This window comes from Myripristis murdjan, chromosome 17 (assembly GCF_902150065.1).
Source record: "Myripristis murdjan chromosome 17, fMyrMur1.1, whole genome shotgun sequence".
Classification (NCBI taxonomy): Eukaryota; Metazoa; Chordata; class Actinopteri; order Holocentriformes; family Holocentridae; genus Myripristis; species Myripristis murdjan.
This window is the reverse complement of record NC_043996.1, coordinates 9,937,351-9,955,450: the sequence shown is the minus strand read 5'-3', so window position 1 is coordinate 9,955,450 and position 18,100 is coordinate 9,937,351. Positions and strand designations below refer to the sequence as shown.

At 40.0% G+C, this 18,100-nt stretch overlaps 2 protein-coding genes across 2 annotated transcripts; both read left to right on the top strand.

The window, feature by feature from the left end:
• Positions 1 to 4,019, top strand: LOC115375897 (uncharacterized). The gene is made up of 3 exons (XM_030075489.1): positions 1 to 76; positions 1,497 to 2,051; positions 2,929 to 4,019. The coding sequence occupies exons 2-3, from the start codon at positions 1,512 to 1,514 to the stop codon at positions 3,487 to 3,489; spliced, it is 1,101 nt and encodes a 366-aa protein (XP_029931349.1). The 5' UTR covers positions 1 to 76; positions 1,497 to 1,511; the 3' UTR covers positions 3,490 to 4,019.
• A 2,887-nt stretch (positions 4,020 to 6,906) lies between these two features.
• blvra (biliverdin reductase A) lies at positions 6,907 to 18,026 on the top strand. Its single transcript, XM_030073535.1, has 8 exons — positions 6,907 to 7,034; positions 12,398 to 12,517; positions 12,955 to 13,074; positions 13,518 to 13,615; positions 14,290 to 14,397; positions 15,055 to 15,223; positions 16,866 to 17,116; positions 17,457 to 18,026. The coding sequence occupies exons 2-8, from the start codon at positions 12,399 to 12,401 to the stop codon at positions 17,534 to 17,536; spliced, it is 945 nt and encodes a 314-aa protein (XP_029929395.1). The 5' UTR covers positions 6,907 to 7,034; position 12,398; the 3' UTR covers positions 17,537 to 18,026.
• The last annotated feature ends 74 nt before the right edge of the window (positions 18,027 to 18,100 follow it).

The following is an 18,100-nucleotide window of genomic DNA, read 5'->3' as shown; positions in this document are numbered from 1 at the left end:
CTCCGACTAATGCAGCGTGAGTGAAAAAGATACAGAACAAGCAAGGAGGTTGTCGCGGTACCCGTGTTCATTCGAGGTAACCTTTTATTTCTTATTTCAGTTCACTTTGTTCAAGTTGTCTCCGACTCCATATCGACGACATGTGTTATTGAGTAAAACAACAGTTCATTTAGAAGATGTTACTTTTGGCTAAGTTTGCCGAAAGTCCTTCGACCCGATATGATCTGTTTCCTCGGGGCAAGCTCGACAAAATTGGTGCATTTTATTGATGATTTACTTTGTGGCTAAACTACAGTCGTGGTAGAGGATGACTCGACACCTTTTTGTGAATGGCTGGCAGCTGTTGGTAATTTCTGTTTCGATTCACCATTGGGCTGAAAGCAAAGGAGACGCGAGCGGCACACAAAACTTGAAAACATTTTGATTGTATTAAAGGCGCTCAGAAGGTCACGTGATGTAGGTCACATTACATGGACTTATTGATTCGTTTTTTTTTTTTTAGTAAGATCAGTTCTTTATTGCTCCTCAAGGGGAAATTTGGTTTGCAGTGCAGTACAACATTCAAGGAACAGCCCTGACAACCAAGACAATGACATCAACAATCACAACCACAATACAGTCATGAATAAAATGGATCAGATCGAGCTGTCCATAGAAATAAATCAATAAAAAGAATTATAACAATACTAATAATTAAGTTTCAGGACCTAATGGAGTGCTTTTAGTCAGTGCAGGCAAATTGACTAACTCTGTCAAGGCTCAGTGCAAATTGAGAAAGCTTATCGCACTAGGAATAAAAGAAAATTTAAATATATTGTTTCTGACCCTGGGGAACTTATATCGCTGCCCAGTAGGAAGAAGAACAAATTCTTCTACAAGTGGTTGGTCATGGCTTGCCAAAATCGTCTGCGCCTTCCGCAGGACTTGTCGATTATAGATATCTGACAGTGAAAACTGTTGTGTGCCAATAATCTTGCTGGCTACCTTGACGATATCTGACAGGCGATTTTTGTTCTGCACCGTGAGGTTACCATACCAGCCAATAATACAGAACGTTAAAATAGATTCAATAAAAGATTTATGAAATAAAACCATCAGAGTCTTATCCACATTAAAAGTGTTTAGTCTGCACAGAAAATAAAGTCTCTGCAAGCCCTTATGGCAGATTGCAGACGGCTGCAAAAAGGGCTTGCAGAGACTTTATTTTACGATGTAATATTTTGGATTTCTGTCATACAAGCTGCCACAGCAGTGCACTGCACTTTAGTTATAATTCAGGTATTTAGTGCTGAACTTGAGCTATTCAGAGTGTGAAGTTGTAAATGGTAAATGCATTGTTTGTTTTGTGTGATTTTCTTAAAAGTGGGCTTTGAAGGTGTTATTTCCACCAACTCACCATCAACTTACAAAACAGATTAATGCTGAAGTTTAACCATCTAATGCAACCCAGTATTAGAGTATGTGAACTCTTTGATAAGTTGTGCATGTGTACACAGGGGAATATATGGAGCATGGACATCCTTAATGGGTTTGAGATCTACATCCCCAGAGAGGCTGAGGTGAAAACCATCGCCCTCTGGAGTCTGCCACGCTCAATGTTAAAGTCGATGGGCCTTCTCCAGGCTGACAGGGAGAGCTCCAGGAATCTTGCACCCTCTCCAGAAGCCACATTGATTTGTCCAGCGGTCGTACAGAGGAGAAACAGCCCATCAGCTGATAATACAGCGGAGGCAGCCAAAGAGCACATGTCAAACCTGCTGAGCAGAAAGATTCAAACACCGCAGGGTCCTTTCCAGATGTCTTTTGTGTCCTCCAGCCAGGCAGCCTACAGGGTGCTGGACGACGTCCTGCGCGGGAAAGACATTACCAAACGGATCGGCAGCAGCTCCCCATTTCCTCTCGGGCCCAACCGCCAAGATGCGGTCGTCATTTACTGCAGCCGGGTTTACCTGTCTGTCAAGAGGCCCAAGCGAGTCAGAAGTCAACGAGAGACACATGAACTGAACCCCGCTGGCCAAGCATCACCCTCTGCTCCCGAGAGCCAGAAGACAGTAAGACGACTTGTTTTCCATTGCCGTGTAGAAGTTATTCTTATATATAGAAACAACGGTTATACCTTAATACAAGGCCAGCCTAGGCCCCCGCCTCGCTTTTTGGATTCAGTAGAGCCTTTTTACAGCAGCCATGGAATAGAAACCTAAACACAGGTGTTACTAATAGCACCTGTATTTAAAAAATGCTCTGAAAAAGGTGTATTGTTGGGCATTATTGGTTGGCCATACAGTGAAGTAACTGGAAGCCTATACATGGTTTGCTGTGCTATAATTTACTTTTTGTTATAATCCTCTGTGTTCATGGCAAATAAATAAGGCGTTAACTGCCAAGGCACAGCAGAGTGGTGAATCACAACAGATTTGAAGCAGACAGTTTATGTCTGGTTATGGATATTTAATCTATTGTGCACCCTTCATTGCTTTTAGCTGCATCTATAGAATATGAACATGAACAGCAACTGTACCATTTGTAGGAAGGGCTGGGTGATATGGACAAAATCAAACATCACGATATTTCTGACGAAATACCTTGATGATGATATTGTGACGGTGACTATTGGTGCTTTCACAAAATATTTACACAGTGAGATTTTTGATAACTAATCATCAGTAATCCCTATATAATAACTAAGTGGATAGAGGCACATAAGAGAATAGTCAGGTAAGTTTAGAAAATTACATCATTTGACTGTAATGCAGTTTTTAAAATCAGGACAAGACACCACTTATGTTATATCACAATATTACGATATCTATAATCCCAGCCAATATGAAGTCTCATGTCATGATATCAGTATAATATAGATATAATGCCTAGCTCTGTTTGTAGAGTTATTGATGTTATATAATAATGAGTGTTTTGTTTTTACCTCAGGAGCTGTTGAGGAAGAAAGATGGAGTAACAGCTGCTGAAAGCAAGGAGGAGTTTATGAACAAGGACAGGAGTTTGTTCTCATCCAAGGCAGCATGTTGTAGCCCTCATCACAAAGTGGACAGCCTCTGCCGTCAGACTGCTAGAAAGGATCTTCGAGGGAAACGGGCGCTAGACAAAGATGTCAGGGAGCCAGCTGGTTTTCAGGAAAAAGGAGAGCCGGAGGAGGTGGTGTTGCCCAACAAAGCCGGTGCTGCTGCCATACCCACAGGTAGCGGGGAATCTCAGACGGATGACTCAGGCTGTCATGAGGCTCGGAGTTTGGATGAAAACAGCGAGATGGATTTGGAGGTCAGCCGCAGTGAAGCCAATGATGCGGCTGCCGTCAGAGAGGGCAGTAACGTGCAGAGCTGGACTGGGGCAGCGTCGTTTGGATTGGCTTTCGCATCCACACATCAGGGATTTGACTTTGAGCAGCTGGCACAAGAGGAAGAGATTTCCAGGATGAGAGCCAAAGTGAAAGAGAGTGAAGCTGCTCTGAACACTCTGCAGTCCTCAAAATGACACTTCTGTCTGAGCTAATCACATCGTGACTGTAAAACTAGTATGAGTTGGAAATGAGACCACTTTTGTTTTCAAAAATATATAAAAACCAGCTTGCATAGACATACTGCTACACTGATGAATACAATCCATCATTTTCAAAATCAATGACTGTTACGCTGTTTGCAAACATGCCCACGCAGTAGAGCTGAATATGCTTACAGAAAATCACATTGTGATTAATTTTACAGATATTGCAATTGCAATATGATGAAAGATGTTAGTTTTTATTAGATGTTTATTTTTTCATCATGAGTTTCATTTTCACTTTAAAATAATATTGAAATGATGTGAAGATTTTATTTCGTTTTATTTTTTGCTGGGGTCTGAATCAGTCAAACATGATTTCTTACATCCGGAGGATACAGTTTATAGGCCAGGGCATCTGTGGAGCACCACCATCACTCATTTCATCAATAGTATTTTTCCCACATTGTACCTTCTTCATCTTTGCATGCAATTCCTGCAAAATGAAAGAATTTGTTGTCTTTTATTCTGGCATTCATCCTTTATTAGACAGTGCAGCAGTAAAGATGTGTGGTGTTGGGAAAAAAAGAAGGAATGACATGTCAGGGCTGCATTTTAAATGAGGATGTACAGGTTACATTGTGCGTGCCTGAGATCACAGAGCCACCAGGGTTTCCCAAAATACAGTTATTTCTCACAGGACAGTAAGTACACTGACTGACACTCTTAAGTTGTGATGCAAAATTATAATAGTTGTCTCACTTAAAATGATGGGATTATGTTCTTCTGTGCAGCAGTATATCTCTATGAGCTGTTTTTAATGGAGTTTTGGAAATGTTGGGATGATTTTCCTACCATTTACTCTAGGCATTAAGGTGACCATTTTATTATTTAAAATGACTTGCAGAGATTGCCAAAATCGCAGGCCAAGCCGGTGTGCCCTGACACTATTCCTGCAACTGTAGAGTGTGATCCTTCAAATGAAAGCTAAAGGGAGAGTTTATTTATTTTTTATGGATGGAGTAGAGGAGAGGGAATGATTTCTGTCAAGTGAAGTGGCTGGGGGCTTTTGGCCTGGAAGATAACATGCATGTTGCCTTACTTAGCTCTTTCAGATGTTTTTTTTTTTTTTTTTTTTAATTTAAGACCACAACCAGTAAGCACCAATTTGCGACAGACATGCATTTGATTGTGCAATATGTGAACATGAAGGTGTTTAATCCACTCAGTACCGTGACCATGATTTCGAACTGATTTCATTTTCATGACTCAAATCCAAAAAGTTTATACCACACACAAACAAGTCAAAGCAAACTGTTCACTTTGGAGATCACCTGGTTTCACCAAATTGGCAGGCTGCATGTGCTCTCCATCTCCAGCTCACGTGTTGTTATCAAAACTTACTGTATATGTCGAGTATAAACATAATTTGTGTTGTAAGTTACATTTGTAACATATTTACATTACAGTCATACTGTTACATTTTCAAATTGCACAGTATTTCATTAGTTTCAATTTCTGCAATAAAGAAATATGCTTATAGCATAGTATTGCAGCAACTGGCTTATTGATTTCCTGCATGTTCCTCTTGTTACTATTAATGTGCATGCTTTGACAAGTCATACAGTTACCATTTCAGCTATGTCAACTCCTCTAACCACTGCTTCCACTACTGCTATACTGCCACTGCTTGTTCAGCTCTTTCAAGTGCAACTTCAGACCATTCCTCCACAAAAAACAGTGCTACTCGTGCTTGCAGTGGTAGTATTTTGTTGAATGCAAACTTAAATGTCCATCTTCACCTCTATCAAGGTACTCATCACAGTCCGCATGATTACAGCATTCATTACAAACCATATTATCAATTTCCTCATTGCAGATCATTTCATCAAAGCTCTCATTACAGACCATATTAATAAGGCACTCGTTTCAGTTTTATTGATTGCCATATTATGGAGGATAAGCAAAAGTGAATTAAAGAAAAACACAATACCTGCCCTGGCTGAGGTTATAAAGATAAAAGCTTATTTTATTGCATTAGAAACACCATGAATGGACTCCATCTCTTCAATAAATTTGGGGTTTTTGAAACCTCAATCAATGTGCTGTTTGTTCCATTTCAATTGCCACAGTTTTGGTGACAGGCTAGTTAGCGGGCGTGTGCTTCTATACAGTGTAATACTGCTGCTACAAACAGAATTTAGAGGAAGTAATTTTGACTCCTTCCCTCCATCCCTTCAGGTGTCAGAATTTTGGCTCTTGTGGGATGTCAGGATGCACTATTTCCCTACCAGCTTGGAATACATCGTTCCAATATATTTTTTTTTTTTTTAGTTTTGAGCAGAATGGATGCGCGTTATTGCCCACCTCTGTGCTCCACACAATTCCTCTAGCAGTGTCTGGAAGCTGGGGGGTTAATCTGCAAACATTGCCTTACATGCCTAAATAATGCCTCATTCGGATTTAGACACCCTCCCGCCCCTCATGTACTGTGGCCCTAAAACCACTAGGTGGCACAATTTCTAATTAGCCTCCTATAAAGCCACCGCAGTGATGACTGGTGAATAGTGAAATACATAACCTCACATCTCTATGTTCAGTCTTCCCTGTCCTGTTTATTGTCGGTTTTAACTGGTTTAACTTTAACTTGTCGGTGAACCAGTGTATCTCAGTTTGGTTGTTTGGTAACTCGTGCGGCACTTGGAGGTCATGACCTGGCCATGACGCCCTCTGCAGCTCCCAGTGGGCCGTAAGCGAATTATTACAAGAGTGTGTGTGATTGGCCTTCCAGCTCGGCCACACTGCATCAATAAATTAGTTCAATTCATAATATAATCAAACGGGGGATCGTTTCCAACGTGATGTGCACCGGGCCGGCCACAGGACACACTCTGTCCGGCGGGGATAGCACTCACGTGGGTCCTACATGACGACATCAATGGTTGAAACATTGTTTAGCAAACATTATTAGTCAATAATTGATTTAATCGGTTAACTTCCCGGATTGAAATCCAAAGTCACTAAGCCACATTACATTTGAGGCACCACGTTTCAAAACACACTCCCTAAACCATTGTTGTCACACGTGCTGTGTATTTTCCTGGGCGAACTATTTCAACGACAAATGCTCCGGCGGCGCACCGGGAGGGCGGAGTTGGCCTTAAATTTTGACGGGTAAATCAGTTGTGAGGTGCCGCGTACCCAGTCTGGACAGGGCGGGTACATCTGAGAAAGACCACACAGAAGAGAAGACATTAAAAAGACAGCCGGCATGGCACAAGGGGCGGTGTTCATGTAAACTTTAACTTTTGGTTTCATATATGACACCAGTAGGTTACGGTAGCTTCCTCGCCCGCCTGGGTAAAAACCGGGCAGGTCGAGAGTCAAATCGAGCGCCCCCTCAGACGGTCAGTGGCAGCTGAGCGTTAGCTTACTTTGCATATACTCAATGTCATAACATATAGCGACATAGCTATCAAGCGGTGATACCATCACACTGATAACTGCATATCTCCGTGCGAGGCGCTGAAGACACACAGGTATTGGGACAGCATTATTTTCATCTATGTGTGTGTGTGTGTCTGTGTGTGTGGGAGAGAGAGAGAGAGAGGGAGAGAGAGAGCGTGTGTGCTGCTGAATAACCAAACGGAGGCTCTGTCTCTATTTGTCAGAGAGACACGAAATTTTTAGATCCGAGTTCATCCGAGGTAAACGGTGGAGCTAGCCCCATTTTACCTTTTGAACGTAACTCATTGTGTTTTCCCATGGTTTATGTAGAAACCGGTTTACTAACGTCATTTTATGGTAGCGGTGATATGTACCAGTTATGGTAATACCTCAATTTTAACACTGATACAGGCCTATAGATACTTTATGGCATCTGCACCAGGTCAAGTACAGCATTTTTGAAAGGTATATTTAGGTAATGATGATTAATTAGTAGTACTGTGGAAAAACAGCCATGGTCCAGAAACCATGGTTTCCGTCTAAACCGACTGGCCCTGGGCTGAGGGGGGTTGATTTACATACCACACAGCCTAACCCTAACCCTAACCCTAAGTCAACCCGCCACACTGTCCAGTTAACAAACTCAGCCTAATGATAGGGATGCGTGGAGCCACTCCACAGGTATCACTGCGCGGGTACAACATTTAACCTTGCAGTAGAATAGTATGAGGAAAAATAGTGCCTGTCTTGAACATGGAATATAATGTTTTACATACATAACATACAAATGAAAACGTTTTCACAACAAGTGGATGTCTAACATGCTTTTAGTTAATGTTTAGGTCTCGTGAATGATCCAAACCAGCAGATTTGATGGGGTCTGTCAGGCTCAACTTCATAAACATGATTGATTGAGCCTTAAAATTAGTGCAGACGCTGCAGAACTGATGAATGTTGAATGATGTCCCTCACCCCCATTAATGGAGATGCTAGTCTGACATTAACTTTAACCAACATTTACAAGCTCCCTTGTTTCATAAAAGTTAGTCAAAATATGGCAAATATCTTGCAGCTGTAAGCACACTCATGATTATGGAGGACCCTGGCTTGAATCAGGGAGACCAGTACTAGGCGTACAGGTTTAATCGGACATGAATAGGAAGTTCCAATTTTTAAAAAAATCATTTAAAACACTTCAGTCAGAGTGCACACCTAATACAGGCTGCTAACCATCGGATAAAAATCACAACGTCAAACACATTTTGTTATCATCAGATATCTGACACTGAAACAACACTATCACAGTAACTAATAAGGCAGCGCTGACATGCAGTAGAAAGTGTTTCACTGTTACGTAGTTCTGCTGGTTATGCTACTTCACTTCCTTCTGCAGCAGCTTGGCAACTCCCAACACATTTTCTGAGTGCATTTGCAAAATTTGCATCATTTTCACAGCACTGAATTGCAGAAGATCTCCACACATAGCACCAGCCTTAGTTTCTAAGTGCAGGCAGTCTGCTAAGACAGACCAGGTTAAGTGTTCATTCAGTTATCATCATATCAAATATTTTTGCCTGAGTGACTCCATCATTTTTTTGGCCTAAAGGCAATAGTGTTTGTATAACTGCCAAAATTGTTAAATATTTAGCCAACTAGTTAGCCAACTATAACTCTGTGAGACATTGGTGTTCTCACTCAGCTCCTGTTAAAAATTTAATGTCCTAGACTATAAGCATGCAAGTTCACGGAAAAAAAGTTTTACCTCTGTAGTTTGCCTTCCCCCCCTTTTTTTCTGTTGTGTTCCTTCAATCTTTTCATATTTGTTGCCTAACAGGGTGTCCTCGCCAGCTGTAACATTTTCTTTGAAGAACAGCCTGTTAGAATTTAAATTTAAATTGAATGAGCCATTTGAATTCTCTAACAATTTTGAAAATCATTTTCCCTATCATTTTCTAGGACCTTACCCCATTGTAGGGTGGACATTTTGCAAATGTTAAATGTGAAAATGAAAGAGTCAGTCAATCCAAAAATTTAAGACAATACAAAAATTTTGTGGGTCATATTCTGAACAGATGGGCATTTGATCTTAATGAAGATTCATGTGATCGAAACAATGATCAGAATCATTAAATCCTGGAGCTTTCTACATTTCAGTGTACAAACTGTGTTTTTCATATTTTGAATTGAGCATCAGGGCCACCAAGGATAATGTGTCTAAGCAGGGGAAATGAACTGATCTGACTTCTGGCCTATCAGGTCATTTATGATCTGCCATTCATGTGATCTTGGAGTGGGACAATTTCAAAGTTATGTTAAAAAATATCAAGGCTCCAGGAAGTGCTCTGGATCATGCAGCACAGGCATGTTCTGAAGGCGTGTCAGTTCCACACTCCCTTTCACAGAAATTATTGAACCAGCCATTGTAACCATATTCTCGGACACCACCGCCAGTCTTGGTTTAATTCACCAAGACAGCAGTACATCAACCTACCACTCTGAGGTAGAGCATTTTGTGCATTGGTGTGCCTCTAACCAGCTTGTGCTGAATATGAAGAAGACAGAGGAGATGGCATCTGAGTTGGCATCTGTGGTGGATCACAAGCCAGTGATCATGTACAAATAACTCATTGCTCAGGTCTCCCTGTACAAGTTCCTCTGCAATGCATATTGATAGCACACATAGCTGGAGGGTAGGCTACGGGATGCAGTTTCTAGGTGTGCTCAGGGTCTTCAGAGTCAAACAGAAAATGGTGCAATTATTCGACAACACTAGAGTATCATCAGATATTGGGTAACAGTGTGCTATGGAAACCTGTGTGTGTGTGTGTGTGTGTGTGTATAATTTTTTTTCCATTGCTACAGTGTGTTTATGTGTTATAAACAGTCTGAGATCAGCTGCAACTCTGGTGGGAGATTCAGTATTTCCCAGAATACAGCAAACACTCATTCCTGCTGGTAATAGGCATCCTAAGACACTATTGGCTTCAGAGGTTGTGCAATAAATTGGTTAGTGACTAAAACTGTTACACAACAGTTTTTTGGGGTGTGGGTGATTACTGATCATGTGTGGGATTGATTGCTTTAAAATACTGATTGTTGACTGGCCTTGTTTTTTTCTTGTTTTTTGTCTGTCTTGCTGTTTTTATGCTGCTGTGCATGGAGTCTGATAAAGTTTCCCCACAGGGATGTAGCAAATTATATACAATATATGCTCTCTGAACTCTTTAAATGATCAGGCTTTACACCATGAGGATCAATATGTTTAGCAAAAAAAAACAAAAGCTGCTCCGAGTGCACTCAACACCCTGTTTTCATGAAGGTGCTCTGCACCAAACAGGGCCAGTAAGTCACTGATGCAGTGACATTGTTGTGAAGTGCAGTGATGGATTCTCCTCATTTTGTTGCATTCGGTATTTTGGAGATGTGTGGTATGCTGAGGTGGTTGGAGAGGTGCAGTATTCTTTATTAATCTAGTGAAACATTTGGAGCATTTCTGGTGCCATGGATGATTTGCATCCCTTGATGCCTGGCCGCTTGGACCAGATCAACAGTGTGACACTCCGGATTGTGTGTAGTTAGTAGAGGCACATCCAACTGCACGTCTCTGAAATCAGAAACTGCCAGTTTTGTGTTTTTTTTTTTTAATCTTTCATTTGATACGAACCTCAAGATGAAGAAAAATCTGCTTTAAGTGAACACAAATGTGACGGGGGTTAACCTGGGTCCTCACAGAACATAGATTAACTGATCTGATTCTTTTTGTTCACCATCAAGTGTTACACATCACTTGATTGAAGGGAATCTGGACTTAATTCCTGATAAAGCAGTTAAGGGTTCAGTGTCTTGCTCAAGGACACTTTGACACGCTCTCTGGAGGAGCCGGGGATTGAACCAGGAACCTTCCAATTACCAGACAACCGCTCTATCTCCTTAACCATGCTGCGCCGTTGACCGTGTTTGTGGTCTGGTCTGCATGTGCAGGGTGGGCTGGGTTGGAGTTAGATTCCCAGCCTGAATTGCTGTCCCAGTCCAGCCTTCCAAACTGCAAAAGGCATATACCCCTTACCTTTAGTAAGGGATATTTGCCAATGGTAAGGGATATGTATAAAGTTGAGTGAAACAAACCAAAAAATACTCTCTAAAAGGACAAGAACCACTTTTGCTTTGGGCATTTTGCCAAATTTGATGTCTTTTGGTTTTGTCTCATCAGCAAAAACATACAAAAGTACACTGTAGAAGTTGAACATTGAATGATGTTTTGAAATTCTAGACTACAAATATTTAAATACCCTTTTTACTTTTGTTACCCTTTTTATTGACTGAAGTAATATATATATTTTTTAAATAAAATTAAAACAGAAGTTTGTCAATTAAATTATTAAATTGTGGTCCCAATCATATTATCCACTCAGACAAACACAAATATTTGTCCACAACATTTTCAGGGAATAACAATCCACAGTGCACAATTCGTAGTAATCCATGTCCACATTTGTTTTGTGTGCTGCTTGAACTGAGTGTCTACTGAATGTGCCATTCTCTGCAGAATGAAGAGAGGTACCTTATCTCGGTTGCTCCTCCTATCTGTCAAGAACACACAAAGTTTGTAACTGTTGTCTTCTAGCAAAATGTTTAGGGATGTGGTGGGTGTTGCTACATCAGATATGAGACTAAAAACAGTAGTGGAGGTCAGAGCCAGGAGGTGGGTTCAAGGCAAACGCCAACACTATGGCCAACCCTTGTTTGGGATTTTAAATAAATTAAGTTCCTTCAGTGGCTGCTTCAAATAATTTTTGCTGCTAGTGGTAAGGTCTACCAATAACTAATAATTTTCACCATTTGTTGGCTTTGTAGGACCATTGAATCTTGTATTGTGCAAATGTATTGACACCATGGCTTTCCAATGTATTGTTTGGGCCTGTATTGTATCATGTTGCATTGTGTGTCTATATAGCCCTGTGTTTGTACTGTATAGACCTGTGTCCAAGTGCATTTAATAGTAGTCTTTATCATCCCTGTGTGCAGTATAAGACATAAACATGCAATTACATCAAAGCATAGCACATGACACAAGACATCACAACCACAAGGCTAGACAAAACAAGTTTAATTAAAGAAAGAACCCCCAAAACAACAAGTGCTTAATTGCAGAAAAATAACAATAAGATATAAAGACACAGTGAATGAGTCAAAGCCGTCCATCACTGCAAAAACAGCTGTGTTTATTTGCCTTGTATTTATAAATATCTATTGTATTGAGAGAGATTTTTTTTTTTTTTCGTGGAATTTTAGTTGCTTTTGTAAAGTCCTGACCAATGACTATGTCAACTGTGTGAATTGTATGTGTTTTTTGTGCAGGTGGCCCACCCAGTTTCTTCTACTGGGCATAGATAAAGTGCAGCTACTGTATCTGACACTGTAAGGTCTGGTAACGTCTTCCCATTTCTCCTCTCAGCATGTCAGGAGCAGTGGTAGTTGGCGTCGGCATAGCAGGCTGGGTGAGGATCAGAGACTTGCTGGCACCGCTGCCTGGCACCGCTGCAGAGACACTCAGTATCAAAGGATTCATATCCAGGTAAAACACGCACAGACACACACACACACACACACACACACACACACACACACACACACACACACTCATGCACATACTATTTAGCATGGACAAAGGGAAAAGGGAAAACCCCAGCTTGGGAAGTTAAAGCAATAGCCTACTTACCCATACCCATAATGCATAATTTCTGTATCAAATACTCACCATGTTCTGCCTTTAATCTCCGACAGAGAAAGCATTGCAACCCTTCATGGTAAACAACACTTCTGTCCCACCATAACATTAACATATCCCAAATCGCAGGCAATACCTATCACCACACTGATGTAACATCAATTTATTGTACAGCTCTACATTTAATATAAGTTGAACTGCCTCAGAAGTTTCCCCTTGTTTTCCCCTGTATGTTTTGGTCATTTTTCCTAATATTGTGTGATGATGATGTTTTTGATTGTTAGGAGAGACTTGGAGCCTCAGCAGGGGGTGAATCGGATCTCAGTAGAAGAAGCTGTGAGCAGAGAGGACATCCATGTGGCTTTCATCTGTACGGAGAATAAGGCGCATGAGGACGGTATCAGGTACACATTTTCATATTACCATATCCAAAATCCCGGTTGATATCTACAATACAATATCAACAACATCAATATATTATTGCCCAGCCCTGGTTTTAAGCAGCGCTGTATCCAGTTTCTCCATAGAGTCGACTACAAAGTTACACTTACCAAGACTAACCAAACCCAAATACAGAATACTTTAACTGCCTCATCTGCTTCAAGTCTGTTTTATTTAACTCAGCTGCCGCTTCAGTTACTTTAATCTCTTAAACTGCTGCTTCGCCTACTTCAACTTCAGTACTGATTTTCTTTGGTAATGTAGTCCTTCCTAAGTATTTGCTTATGTAATTACGTCTGCTTTGCGTTTTCTCTCATCTCCCATCTTTAAAAATATCCTCCATGATATAATTAATATATGTATGAGCATTTCTAATTTGACCCATTAATATCCACTTCCCCTTCAGGACTTTTCTGCAGGCGGGGAAGCATGTCTGCGTGGAGTATCCCATGACCCTGAGCTACAAGGCTGCTGTGGAGCTCTGGGATTTGGCCCAGCAAAAAGGTTATATTAATTTCTTGCAGTATTCATTGACCCTAATGTGCGCTCCTTTGAATAATGTCCAAGTGGCAATTACCTCTTGGACAGACTTAAAGGTCGCATCTTACTCAGTTTAAAATGATTTTTGTTTTCAGATAAATTATGGCAGAGGATAAGCAATTCTTCATTACCTTAACAGTGTCTAACATAGCTGTGATAAATCCTTCAGAGGACATCAATTTGCCTATAAATTGAGAAGTTAATGTTCTTTTCTGATGAGCTCTGCCCCTGTGTGCAACAGACACTGTTGAGTTCAATTAGTCTGTAGCTGAAACTTATCAAAATAGGGCACATGACAACATTAGAGAGATCTTTGTCATTATGCTGCTATGAGTGTTGCTTTTAATTTGAATTGCTAGCAAGAGTTTCAGTCAATTCAGTATCAGTTCAGTCTTTTGGAGGTTCTATATACATATATAATGTAGTATATAAATAAAAGAACAGGTTAGGCATTCATTAAGAAATCAATATTGATTAAAACTTAAGAGTTGTTTAGTCAGTGTGATGTAAAACTTTTAAAAACCTGTTTGAATCCAAAACAAATCTGTATTGAAAAAAACTGATCTTGTGTGTAATGATGATGATTATGATGATGATGATGATGATGTGTGTGTGTGTGTGTGTGTATGTGTGTCCAGGAGTGATTCTTCATGAGGAGCACATAGAGCTGCTGTCTGCAGAATACAAACAGCTGAAGAAAGAGGTCGCGGGCAAACGACTGCAGGAAGGAACCCTTCATTTTACTGGTAAGTGCTATGAAATACTTTTGTCCATCTGTTAGGATAATATAGTTTTATTTTCATTAGTTTGTATTCTGATAAACTGAAACTTTCATTTCAGTGTAGTTTCCTATAGTGATAACTGTTTTCTCCCACATTTATTTTAGTTTGTATTTTTCATGCTTGATATGAGAGTTTTATTATGGGGTCAGATTTGAAATAAATAAATAGATAGGTAGGCAGATAAAATGAGATAAACACACAAAAAGGGGCAGTTTTTCTTAAAAAGATTTGTCTTTTTAAGACTTGGCTTGCATTTATTTTGAGTATTTGAAGCAATTCTGGCAACATGTGCAGAGAAATCCCCCTTTTTTGTTTTAACTGGGTTTCTCTTTTAACCAGACATTTTTTTTAAAACATACTTCTCACTACCAGCCACATTACTCTGACCAATCACAATCATGGATATCACAGCAGCTACAGGAGATTTGTTCGCCCAGTAATGATCTAAACAAAAACAGCAGGGCTCCAGTGCTGCATGCCTGGACCGGTTCACATGCAGTAGAGCAGTAGGTTGACTGTTCATAACAATCACTCTGATAAACATTGGGAAGACCTCGAGTGTGTTAGCAACAGGTTGCTTACAGCAGTCACCCTGATAATAGGTGTTTGTGTGTTTTCTAGGTGGCGCTCTGAAACCCGGAGCTGGTTTCTTGGGCTTCAGTGGCATCTCACGCCTTACATGGTTGGTTGATTTGTTTGGTGACCTGTCAGTAACCGCAGCAACCATAGAGGAGGATCCCAGTAACAACTACAGCAAAATGACTGCAAAGCTCGTAACCTCCGATAACAGGTGAGAAAAAAAATGCTGCATGCATATTAACCAATTCAGTGGAATCAGCTATCTTTCTCATCACTAGAAACAAGAGCAACACAATTAAAAGTGAAATGTAATAATGGCTAAAGATCAGCATGTTTGAGGTTGTGAGCGACAGATTATCACCAGTCATGGTAATAATGATGAAAACAGACCACATTGACCAGTTATTTTTATGTGTTTGCAAAGCCTCTGCAAAAGTCTGTAGCTGGAGCTGGAGTGATCCACATCTCTCGATGTAAAAGGGATGATAGAGGGATGCAGATGCATTCAAGTGGATAATTTCATGTTGTTCATGAGCAATGAATAAATAGATAAATACAAACTGCCTCACAAAAAGTTGATAATGGACAAGAGAGAACCCTGACTGCACTAATATGCCATGTAAAACGGTGAGAGCAGTTCCCCTCAGGTCATGGAAAATGCTGGAGAATTAGGAAATCCTATCACACGTGATAGGATTATTTTTTTTTTGTATTGTGCATTTTTGATTTTGAAACACAACACTAATGTTGCATGGCAAAGCTTTGTAGAAGAAATGTGATTTTGTGTTTTTCCAGTAGATTACTGAAATGTAATGCACCAAAAGGTTAGTGTCACTTCACACGTATAGCTGATACTACAAAAGCTCTACAGTTTCCCTTTTGTTGGGTGACTGCTCAATTTATTTGGTGCATCAGTTTTTCACAAGTGTGACCCATATGTTTAATAAGTATGTGATGATTCATACCTACAGTGGACCAGTTTATGAAGGCTCTAAATGAGCCCAGCCTTAGTCAACCTCTAATGATTTATTACATTCAGCAATGACAGCTTGTCTTTACATTAAGGTATATAATTACAAATTTCTAGTTTTTCATATCCCTTTACCTTAAAAATGATACCATTTAAATTTGACTTTTTCACTTTATTTTTAACAAAGTAACCATTGGAATCAAGGTAGAGCAAAATTTCTCACAGTGTATTAAAAATGAAAAACTGAAACGCTTCGCTTACTGCAGGCCCATTTCATGCACCATGGAGTAAAGGCAAGTTATAAAAAATGACAAATGATATGAAAAATGAAAAATGATAATCTTGAGATCTTTATGAACTGCACCTCTTCAATCATAGTGGTGAGGACATTTCTGCATTTTCTCCACCAGCCTGCCCTGCAAACCCCTCATGACTGAAATAACAACAAAAGGAACACAAAAAAAACACTTACCTGAAATCATCTGTGTAGGCAATTAGTTTGCTTTTTCATAGCAGTATAGAACACATCATACTCGTGGGCCAATGAACCAAACACTGCTGTGACAAAAGACGCGTGTCTGCACTGTTTCAGTTTCATAGGAGGTGTACAACAAGATTATGTTTTGCAAGATGTTCAAAATTAAGTCAACATAATAGAAAGTGTTTGTATGTATGTTGGTCCTACATTGTATAAATTAGCCTTACTTTCCCATTTCTTTATAATTTACCTGTTTAATGAATAAACAGATAACTTGCTCACATCGTAAGACTTTATTTGATGATTTAGTGAAACTTTAAAATGTGATTGTTTGATCTGTGGACAAAAAAAGAACATGTCTGTTTCATAGTCTGAAAGCATCCTGATGGTGTGTGTCCTTACCAGGCCTCTGACGTGGATCGAGGAGCGGGCGCCTGGCCTTCCCAGGGCCAAGAACATCAACTTCCACTTTGACTCGTGCACCATGACCCAGATGCCGTCAGCACCCAGGGAGCCCGTGGGCCTCTTCATGCAGGACCTTGTGCTCTTCTCTGGGAAGCTAGCAGGCCACGTTCCCCCAGAGGAGCTCCACAGAGAGAAACGCAGGATTCTTCACTGTTTAGAGCTTGCTGAGAAGATGCAGCAACTTTGCCAAGGTTAGATAGGAACATGTATCATTTTTAATGTTACCAAACTAAATTAAGTTTCCGTATGATTGTTTCTGTATGAGATGTCAGTCAGAGGGGGGGAAAATAAAAATGGTAGTATAACTTCTTCACACAGATGGGGACTGTTAGCTGGAAGCTAATAAGTCAGTGATTTGAATAACAAACTCAAACATTTTGAGCATATCGAGAAATAATAAAAGAAAAAAAAATAATTTAAATGTTGTTGCAAATGGCAATGTATAAGGTCCAGCTAGCATGAGAACTTAAGGTAGCTTTGATGCTCATTGAAGAGATTGTGAATTCTGAAATTTGTGATTGTAAATTTCAGTGGAGAAACAAAGCCTGGGTTCTCTCAGAATTTCAAATCACAGTGTGAGCCCACATGTGGGATGGTTGAAATGTAGGTGAGTAAACACTGACACTGTTCACACATAGGACTTGAACCCAGGACATTTGTATCCTCAGGTCAGGTGGCTTACACTATGAGCCATGGAGAAAATGTTTTTTGTTTGCCTTTTCACATTTTGAATGATCATATGTTGACACAGAATGTAAGAATGTTGCTACAATATTTTATTGTGTGTAATGCAAGTTGTCATGTATATGGAATATTCTTTTCTTTGGTTTACTTTTTTGTTTAGCTTTTAACATTTTAGGCTGTTCGTTGCCTAATGTGCCTATTTGCTTTCCTTGCTGTTGCCTCTATCAAGGACCACAGTGGAAATAAGTCTGGGACTGTATCCTTGACAGAAGTTTAAGATATGTAAACATCTTGCTGATATTGTCTAATAAAGTCAAACTCGACTGAAACTGGCACCTAGTTTTATGATATGGTTTGGACGGACGCCAGCTCTATATACCCTTGACTCTCAACTACCTTTTTATTAGTTTTCTAAAAACAGAGCAACGTATTACTTTGTATAACATAAACATTAAACTATGATTAACATCTCTTCTAGTGATATTCATAAG

Excerpts from the sequence above, each read along its gene's own strand:
- LOC115375897 (XM_030075489.1), top strand. The coding sequence starts at position 1,512 with ATGGACATCCTTAATGGGTTTGAGATCTACATCCCCAGAGAGGCTGAG. Across the intron at positions 2,052-2,928 it reads CTCCCGAGAGCCAGAAGACA|GAGCTGTTGAGGAAGAAAGA; the intron begins GTAAGACGACTT and ends TTTTTACCTCAG.
- blvra (XM_030073535.1), top strand. The coding sequence starts at position 12,399 with ATGTCAGGAGCAGTGGTAGTTGGCGTCGGCATAGCAGGCTGGGTGAGG. Across the intron at positions 15,224-16,865 it reads CTCGTAACCTCCGATAACAG|GCCTCTGACGTGGATCGAGG; the intron begins GTGAGAAAAAAA and ends TGTCCTTACCAG. Across the intron at positions 17,117-17,456 it reads GATGCAGCAACTTTGCCAAG|TGGAGAAACAAAGCCTGGGT; the intron begins GTTAGATAGGAA and ends TGTAAATTTCAG.